This window comes from Zingiber officinale, chromosome 1A (assembly GCF_018446385.1).
Source record: "Zingiber officinale cultivar Zhangliang chromosome 1A, Zo_v1.1, whole genome shotgun sequence".
Taxonomy (NCBI): Eukaryota; Viridiplantae; Streptophyta; class Magnoliopsida; order Zingiberales; family Zingiberaceae; genus Zingiber; species Zingiber officinale.
Window position 1 is genome coordinate 126308538 of NC_055987.1, and position 10103 is coordinate 126318640.

At 46.0% G+C, this 10103-nt stretch overlaps 2 protein-coding genes and 2 pseudogenes across 2 annotated transcripts; 2 read left to right on the forward strand and 2 right to left on the reverse strand.

Annotated features, from left to right (window-relative positions):
* Positions 1 to 1534: 1534 nt before the first annotated feature.
* Positions 1535 to 4407, forward strand: LOC122002621 (U-box domain-containing protein 52-like). Its single transcript, XM_042557856.1, has 9 exons — positions 1535 to 1706; positions 1811 to 1878; positions 1958 to 2079; positions 2158 to 2360; positions 2431 to 2494; positions 2577 to 2835; positions 2925 to 3026; positions 3089 to 4234; positions 4327 to 4407. The coding sequence occupies exons 1-9, from the start codon at positions 1535 to 1537 to the stop codon at positions 4405 to 4407; spliced, it is 2217 nt and encodes a 738-aa protein (XP_042413790.1).
* A 315-nt stretch (positions 4408 to 4722) lies between these two features.
* LOC122031338 lies at positions 4723 to 5687 on the forward strand (annotated as a pseudogene).
* A 61-nt stretch (positions 5688 to 5748) lies between these two features.
* LOC122031349 (hydrophobic protein OSR8-like) lies at positions 5749 to 6292 on the reverse strand. The gene is made up of 2 exons (XM_042590473.1): positions 6158 to 6292; positions 5749 to 6067 (listed from the first exon to the last, which is right to left on the reverse strand). The coding sequence occupies exons 1-2, from the start codon at positions 6248 to 6250 to the stop codon at positions 5939 to 5941; spliced, it is 222 nt and encodes a 73-aa protein (XP_042446407.1). The 5' UTR covers positions 6251 to 6292; the 3' UTR covers positions 5749 to 5938.
* Positions 6293 to 6569: 277 nt separating this feature from the next.
* LOC122031357 lies at positions 6570 to 9799 on the reverse strand (annotated as a pseudogene).
* Positions 9800 to 10103: the final 304 nt, after the last annotated feature.

The window sequence follows — 10103 nt, forward strand, 5'->3', positions numbered from 1 at the left end:
GAGTTTTCAGAATAATTGATCGAACTGTCCAATATGTTCCTTGACTCTATGAATCAGGTCATATTCTATCTCCTAAATTGCTTTCCTTAGCTCATTTTTTTTATACGTCGCGATATATGAGTCATCGTGTATATCATTTGTGGCATCTAGAATTAAAAATAATAATGTCAGTACAAAATCGACAAACCAGTAACAAAAACTGATTTAATTTAGTTCACACATATGCATAAAAAAATATACAGAATCTATAACCAAAGAAAAATAAATTTTTTTTACTTAAGGAGCTCTAATTGGCTGACACATTGAACTAGTCAATTGGGAAATCGAGCATTGGCTTAATTCCTTATCCTTATTAAAACTGATCTAATTGGATCGCTATCACCTAAACTTATGTATTGATATTGTTTAACCTAAGCTCATTTAAATTAAATTCATATTTATTAATCAAACATTTTCTCATGTTTTTATTTTCTCTTTGATTTTTTTTTATATCAAACATTTTCTCACCTTCGTCGTAATTTTCGCCGCCCATGCACTTTTCTTCTGCCACGACGTGATCGCCGACATTTGCCGGTCACGGACGCCGATCGCCAACAACCCACGGCGCCCGCGACTCGAATTTCTTCTGCAACAATCTCTACCGTGATTAACGCGGTTGTCGGACTCGGTCGTCGGGGCGTCGCCGGCCCTCGACGCAGTCGCTGGCGTGCAAGACAGCCGCCGGCGCACGATGCGATCGCCGGCGCTTGTTTTCCCTCTTGCTGCTCTGCACCCGGCGACGGTAAAATCGTGATACTATCACGTTTTCCTACGCAACGAGAGACTACACGGCATAGTGCCGTGATGGGGTTGCCGGTGACAGTTCTTCTATTGCTGAGCGTTACTTGCTCTGATGCCATTTTGGATCGAATTAATGGTTTTTTAACGATTCGATTTGTGTGTTTATATAAAAAAAAATTAATTTAATTTAATTGATTCATCATCGTTGAATTATCATCTCAGTCTCTCTCTTAATGTCTTAATACACCGACTTATTTTCATTCACATTATATAATCATATATGTATATTTTAAAAATAAAAAATATATATATATTACCTCTTTTTAATGTCTTTTAATGTATATTTTAATATCGACATGAGATATTAATAGATCCTTCCTCCTAATATTCCTCTTGCATTTGTCCCAATTCAAAAACTCTAATTATACCAAACCTGATGAGATAATTTAAGGCATGCAGCACTCGTCCAATGAAACCAAGAACAAGATGTGACCACCCTTTTTCGACGCTTCACCTCACAATAGAAGAGAAGCAAAAATGAAATAAAGAAGAAAATGAAACACTAGTTGCATAAACAAGGAAAGAGTGGTGGCGGTGGTGGTAAAAACAAAATCAAAATTCCGACTTCCATCTCTTTTGCCTCCCTCTCAAGAGGCATTAGAGACAAATTAAGAGAAAGCGTGTGAGTCTGTGTCTATACCTATATATGCTTAAGCTTTTCTATCTAGTTGTCATCGTCGTCGTCGTTTGAAGTATGCAAAAAGGAACGAACCAGAGGGAGAATTTAGATGGCGCAGGCTGGCCTCTCGTGGCTGTGGCCATTGACAAGGACAAGAATAGCCAGAGTGCTTTCCGATGGGCTTTGGACAATATCGTTGTTAGAGGACAGACCCTCATCATCATCCATGTCAACACCAAATCATCGCGTACGCTCTATCTCCGATCTTCGTTCCATCTTTTATGTTTCTTTGATCATCTTAATTTGGAGGGATCACGTTGAATCTAATATATCGATACATATGTGTAGTAGATTCTACGACAAACAGTGCCCTGAGGGAAATCTTCGTCCCGTTTCGATGTTTTTGCTCAAGAAAAGATGTGAGTAGACTTGGTTTCGCAAGTCCATCGAATGCTTTAGTTTAAGTCGTGATGCATCGAGTGCTAATTTCTTGAATAGGTTCATTGCAAAGACATCGTGCTCGAGGACGCCGATGTCGCCAAAGCAATCGTTGAGTTTGTTTCGCAGTCTTCAATAGAGAAGCTAGTGATCGGTGCGTCGCCTAAAGGTGGATTCTACAGGTAATTAAGTTAGTTAACTATCATTATATATTATCTTCCATTCTAATAGATTAATCAACTTATATATCTATCGAACAGATCATTTAGGAGCACAGACCTGAGTACAAACATCAGCAAAGCTGTGCCTGATTTCTGTACAGTGATTGTCGTCTCGAAAGGGAAGGTCTCCTCGGCGAGGAGTGCTGTTAGGTCAGCTCCACCACCTCTCCGGCCGCAAATCTCCATCCAAGCAGCTCCTAAACCTGAAATCCCAAACAATATCCCTAAAAATGTCATCAAAGGTATGAATCTGAATATTTCAGCAAGCTCAAGTACTTTTCAGATTCTTAGAAACTTGAAACTTCTTTGCAGTGCAAAATGAGCCTGCAGCATTGGCTCCTCAATGGAACTTGCATAAAGAAACTGAATCGATAAAGTAAGGTTTCAATTTCGATACTGAAGTATAAACAACAACAACAACTAGAACACTTTGAATGATGGTATATATGTGTGTGTAGGTCACCTTTCACCAGAGGAGGGAATATTTCTTCAACAAAATCATATGGAGAAGTGATGCTAGAGAGTGACATATCGTTTGTGAGCAACGGGAGGCCGAGCTTCGAAAGAACCTACCCTCCGAGATCTTCAAATGTTTCAGACATCATGAATTATAGCTTCGAGTCTCCGCGCAAGTCTGTAGGTGTTCACTCCTCGTTCGACGATGGCTACTCTTCAATCTCCTCCGAGAATGCGCCGTCCAATTCTCAGTTAATCATGGTGAGCAAGATCAAACAGAGGCGAAGAAATGCTTAATTTTTTTTTAAAAAAAAAACTGTTGTTTGATAGGCATTTGATGCAATTCTTAGGATGAAGAAATGGCAGAGATCAGACGATTGAGAATGGAGCTGAAGCAGACGATGGACATGTACAACTCGGCCTGCAAAGAAGCGATCACTGCGAAGCAGAAGGTGATTGATTCGATCGATTCCAAATTGAGAAAAGTTGTGTTGTTATTGTTGTTGTTGTGCAGGCAAAGGAGCTTCAGCGTTGGAAGATGGAGGAGGAGCAGAGGATCAGAGAAGCTCGGATGGCAGAGGAGGTAGCTATGGCTATGGCGGAGGCGGAGAAGGCCAAGTGCGTGGCGGCGGTGCGAACCGCAGAAGCGTCTAAGAGGATCGCGGAATCCGAGGCGCAGAAGCGGATCAACGCCGAGAAGAAGAGCAGCGCTTTCGATCACACGACGTTGAGGTATCGCCGGTACACGATCGAGGAGATCGAAGTGGCGACCGAGTATTTCGCGGAGAGCAGGAAGATCGGGGAAGGCGGGTACGGGCCGGTCTACAGGTGCACGCTGGACCACACGGCGGTGGCCGTGAAGGTTCTCCGGCCGGACGCGGCGCAGGGGAGGTCGCAGTTCCAGCAGGAAGTCGAGATCTTGTGCTGCATCCGCCACCCGAATATGGTTCTGTTGCTGGGGGCTTGCCCGGAGTACGGCTGCTTGGTGTACGAGTACATGGCGAACGGGAGCTTGGACGACCGGCTTTTCCGGCGAGGGAACACTACGGCGATCCCCTGGCAGCACCGGTTCCGGATCGCCGCCGAGATCGGCACGGGCCTGCTGTTCCTGCACCAGACGAAGCCGGAGCCGCTGGTGCACCGGGACCTGAAGCCGGCGAACATCCTGCTCGACCGGAATTACGTGAGCAAGATCGGCGACGTGGGGCTGGCGCGGCTGGTGCCGCCGTCGGTGGCGGACACCGTGACGCAGTACCGGATGACGGCGACGGCGGGTACGTTCTGCTACATCGACCCGGAGTACCAGCAGACGGGCATGCTGGGGATCAAGTCCGACGTGTACTCCTTCGGGATCTTGCTGCTGCAGCTCGTGACGGGGAGGCCGGCGATGGGGCTGACCCACTACGTGGACAGGGCCATCGAGAAGGGAACCTTCGAGGAGATGCTGGACCCGGCGGTCGGCGATTGGCCGGTGCCGGAGGCGATGGCGCTAGCCAAGATGGCGTTGAATTGCGCCGAGTTGCGGAGGAAGGACCGGCCCGATCTAGTGACGGTAGTCCTGCCGGAACTCAACCGGCTGAGGGACATGGCCGACGACAACATCCAGTCTTGTTTCTTCAGGACCACAAACCCATCATTCCAAACTCAAGTCTCCACACGAGTAATTACAATTACAATTACAATTATAATTTAATTAAATAATAATAAATTATTACTATTATTGAAAATGCAAAAAATTTTGACTGGATGTAGGACATCATGAGCGGGCCTTCACCTCAGCAATATGAATACGATAGCTCAAGGAGCTCGTTTAGTGGAGGAGCCATGGGTTGAAGGATCAAGGTAATTAACCAACTAATTAATTAATTAATTAATTTACAGGGGGGAAAGTTCTAAAATATTTTGCATTGACTGCGACAGGGCGATTGATAATTCTCTACTCTTCCAGAGGATGAAGAAAAACTTTCTATATAAATATTATGATTCTGTCTTCTTTGTTTTTTCTTTCTTTTGAGAGTTAGATATTATTATTATTGGAACGAACACAAAATGTGTTCCCCTAATTGTACAAGTTAATTATGAAAATTTTGTGCATTTATTGGTAATATTTGATTTCTATAAAAAGGGAAGGAATTGACCTTATGGATCTCTAATTTGGGAAAGGATGGAGGAACTGGAAGACGCCGATCTGTTCTCGATAGCCCTCTTCTCGATCTACGCGCTGTGTCCGGTCAATGTGGCGGCGTTGCAGTTCCTGACGGCGCCCTACGGGAAGCATGTCCGGCCTGGATGGGGGCCGTCGCTGCCCGCGCCGCTCGCCTGGTTCCTGATGGAAAGCCCTACGCTGTGGCTCACGCTCCTGCTCTACCCCCGTGGCCGCCACCGCTCCCACCCCTTCGCGCTCGCTGTCCTCTCTCTCTCTATCTTCTCCACTACGTCCACCGCACCATCGTCTACCCGCTTCGCCTCCACTTCTCCTCCTCCTCCTCCTCCTCCAAGAAAGCCGCCGGCTTTCCTCTCCTAATCTCCCTCTTCGGTTTCGCCTTCAACCTCCTCAACGCCTACCTCCAGTCCCGCTCCATCTCCCACTACGCCGACTACACGGGGCGCCAAGCCCAGGCTTGGTTGCGGGCGGCGGTGGGAGCGGTAGTTTTCTTCTGGGGCATGGCAATCAACATCACCTCGGATTCGGCGTTGATGAGGCTCAAGGCCCAGGGGGGAGGGTACAAGATACCCAGGGGACGGTGGTTCGAGCTGGTGAGCTGTCCAAACTACATGGGGGAGATGATGGAGTGGCTAGGTTGGGCGGTTATGGCGTGGTCGCCGGCGGCCATGGGTTTCTTCCTCTACACCTGCTCGAACTTAGGTCCCCGGGCACGGGCGAATTTGCAGTGGTATCGGGACAAGTTCGGAGATGCCTATCCCAAATCCAGGAAGGCATTTGTGCCCTTCATCTACTGAGCTCTGTGCTGCTTCTGGTGAGTTCGAATTAGGGTTTCAATAATCTAACCTTTTGCATTGGAATAGATTGTTGCTTTCGAAATGATACGGTTTTTGCAAGATCCTTCATTTGCTTCCTGCGATCAATTCAATGTTGCATCTGTCCCTAGATCCTTTAAAATTGCCACTCCACTCGCTTTGATAGACAGCACAATACAGGGAAAAGACGCCACATTTGGATGGAAACATAAACGACGATATGAATTTAGCAAAAGGGGAGAAATCGAAGCATGATCTCACAATGCTACACACCATAGTTTCAAACGAAATCACATAATAACATCAAATCACACGGATCGACAGATAGAAGAAACTTGACTCTAGTTTATTGATGAAGACGAACCGCGGCTACGTTGCAAATCCGCTACGCGAGGGGCTGGTAGTAATATCTCCGATAGGGTTCGTGATCGACTGCGACGAGAACGTAGATAGCGTAGATGATGCCCGGCAAGTACCCCAGAATTGTCAGCAGCAAGCAGATGCAGAACTCCATCTGAAGATCCAAAACACGAATCAACATCGAACAAATAACAACAGCAACAAAAAAAAAAGAAGGCGAAATAGATCAGGATAGGAATCAGACGCTGCAGCAGCCGTAGTGGAGGAAGACGCCTAGCGGCGGGAGGATGATAGAGAGGACGATCTCGAGGAAAAAGCAGCATCTTTCGGAAGCCATTTCGCTGGTCTCTCTCTCTCGCTTCTCTGCGCCCTTTTTCTTTCCCCCTTTTCCCCTTATAAAATGTCAGCTATTTTCCGGCCTGTAGCTTACCTTCCATGTACCCATGTTAACTACCCGCTTCTTGATTGGTTCCAATTGTCGCTGTATTCGCGTGTTCCAATTGAAGGGGAAGGTAAGATGAGACCACATTTAGAAGGGTAGAGTTTACTATAGACTAGTCATGCCCAATCTGATAGGGTTGATTTTATTAAAAAGTATAAAATAATAAAAATCAAATAAATAATTCTGATAAAAACAATAATCATGCCGTAAACAGAGGATAAAAACGGAAAAAATCATTGAAAGCCCCCTGCCAAGCTGCCACGCCCGCGTGTCTCTCTGCACATGCCTTTGCCCCCTCTTCGAGTCTTCTCCCTCCCAGCGAAGCAAAAAACAGCAGAAGCCAACTCCCCTGTTCAATGAGCAGCTTGGAGGTCAGTGAATGGTCAAAGAAATCGGCATAGCCACAGCAGAGGATGCCACGCAATTAGCCCACGCACGGCGACAGGGCCTCCCGCGCCAGCTATAACCGTGGAGCAAACCCACAAAGTAGGACCTAGGAAGAAATCAAAGGGCACTGTGCTTGTTTCTGATCTTGTTGTGCATAGCACCTGGTGGCTCCGTCATAGCGATTTGAATACAGTGTTGCTGAAGGTTGGAAGACTTGTGTTTTATTCTGAAAAAGAAAAAAGAAAGAAACGAATAGGAATTGCTAAAGATGTTTTCTTCTTCATCACCTTTCCCCTATCACATGGAAGCTTGACATCATGAAAAAGATGCCTTTCTTTGGTTTGTTATGTCTCATGACCTAGTTTCTTTTAGGGGCCCCTGTAGCGGTGGTGGCCTGCTTTGGGAACTTCCTCTTGTGCCATCGCTACCTCTTCGGCCATCACCTCTGCTTCCTGATTGTTCCAGTCGTGGGACGGACGTTGTTGGTACAACTTGAAGGCCACAGCCAGCATGAACACTGCTCAGGAAGTGGCATTAAGAAATAATATTTGATGAAGGAGGCACTGACGATGGGTGTCTTCATGGAGGAGGCTTAGTGGTTGATAGTTACCGGCCCAGGTGCGACCGGCAGTGGAGGAGATGCTCCAGATAATGGTAAAGATGGCGGCCGCCACAGCCTTCTTGTAGGTGCATGATTCCCATCCATTCCTGAGCCTCTCCCGCCAGAATTTACCTACACTCAATCAAGTTCCATCGTTTAGATAAGTAGAATTTAACTTCAGATTGTGATCAAACTGTTGGTATGGATGAGTAGAATTTAACTTTGTTTTGGATAAATAGATAGTAAATTATGATGAATTTCATTGAAAGCAACACAAAGCTTGAAAAGAACTCAATGACCGGAGGAGGTGGTATTCCATATAAATTTCGTCAAAATAAACAATGACACAGCTCACTTACCAAATTTTAACAGCTGAGTGGTGTAAGAAGTGTAGATTTTTGGAACAGTAAATACTCCAAAGAACACTGCATAGGAAAGTGAAGCTTTACTCGGTCAAAGCTAGATGGAATTTTTGTGACTTCTTTTCAAATCTAGAACTTACTCAGCTTTGAAAGGGTCCAAATGGTGATGGAGCCTCCACACTTGGCCATAACAAACAACAGCACAGCCATCTGCTACAATCGAACATATTCACCAATCTCACAAGGACAATGAAAGGGGGAAAAATAGGGTGTCATAGAAAATGATGAAAAAGAGCAACTTTTGCCTTCATGATAGCTGCAGGATCTCCAGAGAAGAGTACCCTCATCTTGAACAGTACTTCATTTAGGTAAGGAAGAAGCAGCCTTAGAATCCAGATGGCCTCTTCCTCACCCACCATGTATCTCTCATCCCTTTCATCATACTCCAACTCTCCTCTGCTCCACAACAAAAATTGTGATCAGAACAAAGCAAGGGAAGTGGTAGTTCAGAGTTCACTTCATGGTTAGGTTAAACATCACTTGGGAACTACCTGCGAAAGATGGACTTGTAGATAAATATTAATGCAAGATAAATAAGGCCAGAATAGGAAGTAGCTGAAATCAACCTGCATAATGATGCCCTTGCACATAAATTAGAATGGTAAATCAATGAGAATTTGTGATTAGAATCATGTTCACTTCTCACCTGAAATTTAGATCCTCCGCGTAGGAAGATGAAACCAGAATGAAGGTGCCGAGACCAAAAACTAATGCTGTTCTGGGTACATCTCTCCACATAACCAAATCCACTGAACAATGAGTATGTTAGAACAATTTGCAGTGAGAAGAACAATGATTTGCAGAAAGGTAGCAGTTTGAATCACTGACCAATGCTCTGCAATCTGTTGTGGTTCTTTTTGGGTGTTTCATACAGTTGACTTGCCCCATCAACTGTTGAGAAATAGGTAAAATAGAATAGTTTCAAGCATCAAACTTCAAGAACGAATTGAATAATTCTAGAAACTAAGAAAGAGGAGTGCTTACAAGAAGGTGTACCAACAGGATCTGGATTGATTGTGAAGCGATTCAACTTCTTTCCTGCATCTGGTGATTGTGGGAACACAATTGAGTCCTGTTTGATTTCTATATTTAGTTGGAATTCATGAACAGGAACAGCTTACAAGGATTTGTATCCGCAGGATCTGGATCAGTTACACTTTGATTCATCATCTTCTTTTCGGGAGCTGGTGATGGAAGAATCAGTGGGCGATTCGATTTTTTCCCAAATTTGAGAACAGGTGGATCAGCGGGATCTGGATCGGTTGTCCGATGATTCAATCCCTTCCTCTGTTCCGCATCTTGCGATGGCGCGAGGCAATCATGGAACTTATCCACCGCCGGCGAGGACACCGGGGTCTTAATGGTCTTCTCCTCTTCGTCCACCACACTGTTCCTCCATCTCCTTATCATCGAAGCTCTTCCACCTATCATCATCCTCGATCCCGACATCCACCATCGCTCCCTCTCCCCCATCTCCGATCGCCAGCAACGTCGCCTCCCTCGCCTTGCGCAGCTGAATCGGGCTTCTTCCCTCGACCAGCGGCGGCGTCCAGATCCTCCTCTTCCTCGCGGACGCGATGCTGTCGCTCTGGTTCCGGCGAAGCCGCCGGTAGACCCGCATTCCCTCTTCGTCACCGTCGCCGTCGCCGCCTCCGGCGTTGAAGACCTTAACGCCGCCGTTGACGGCGTCGACTCGCATCCTCGCCTCCCAGACGGAGCCGGCGACGACGCCGGAACTCGCCAAGGATCTTCTCCGGGAGGCGCCCTGCATGACAGCCGCCGCTGCTGCTGCGGCGCTCTGTTTTGTTTACTTGGGAAACAAGAAAAGGAAAGCAACAATTGCAGAATGAATGGATAAACTGTTGCAGAAGCGGAAACTTCTCCTTACTTCTTCCACTTCAATTTTCCGCGCACAATTCAGCGGAAAAGCGAAGGGAAGGGAAGGGAAGCGTGGAGTAAAGAAGGGAGTCGGGAGTTGAGGAGTTCGAAGCAAGAAGGAGGCGAGGGTCGAGGGGCGAGGGCTTAGGAGGAGATTACTATAGGAATTATTGATAAAAATGAATTTTATAAAGTAGAGTCTGAGGGTGTTTTTGTCAAATAGTCGCCTCTTTTACAATTTTTTTTTTTTTGAACGCCGACAGCAAATTAAAATAAAAAGAATAAATAAATAGAAAAACCACCTTCATTTGATCTTCCAGTTCCATCCCCTCGACCTCAGATCTAAGATTTTTTGTGCCCGTTCGCTTTGATCTTCTACGCTGAAGAGCGACGATGCCGGCGGCGTCGAGATCGGCAACGTTTGGGCAGGTAACCTCGAATCCGAGTTCGCTATCATCCG

What these genes read in the sequence shown, in the direction of transcription:
- LOC122002621 (XM_042557856.1), top strand. Translation starts at nt 1,535, where the DNA reads ATGCAAAAAGGAACGAACCAGAGGGAGAATTTAGATGGCGCAGGCTGG. An exon ending in GTTTTTGCTCAAGAAAAGAT is followed by an intron (nt 1,879 to 1,957) that starts GTGAGTAGACTT and finishes TTTCTTGAATAG; the next exon opens with GTTCATTGCAAAGACATCGT. An exon ending in CCAATTCTCAGTTAATCATG is followed by an intron (nt 2,836 to 2,924) that starts GTGAGCAAGATC and finishes TGCAATTCTTAG; the next exon opens with GATGAAGAAATGGCAGAGAT.
- LOC122031349 (XM_042590473.1), bottom strand. Translation starts at nt 6,250, where the DNA reads ATGGCTTCCGAAAGATGCTGCTTTTTCCTCGAGATCGTCCTCTCTATC. An exon ending in TCCACTACGGCTGCTGCAGC is followed by an intron (nt 6,068 to 6,157) that starts GTCTGATTCCTA and finishes TTGGATCTTCAG; the next exon opens with ATGGAGTTCTGCATCTGCTT.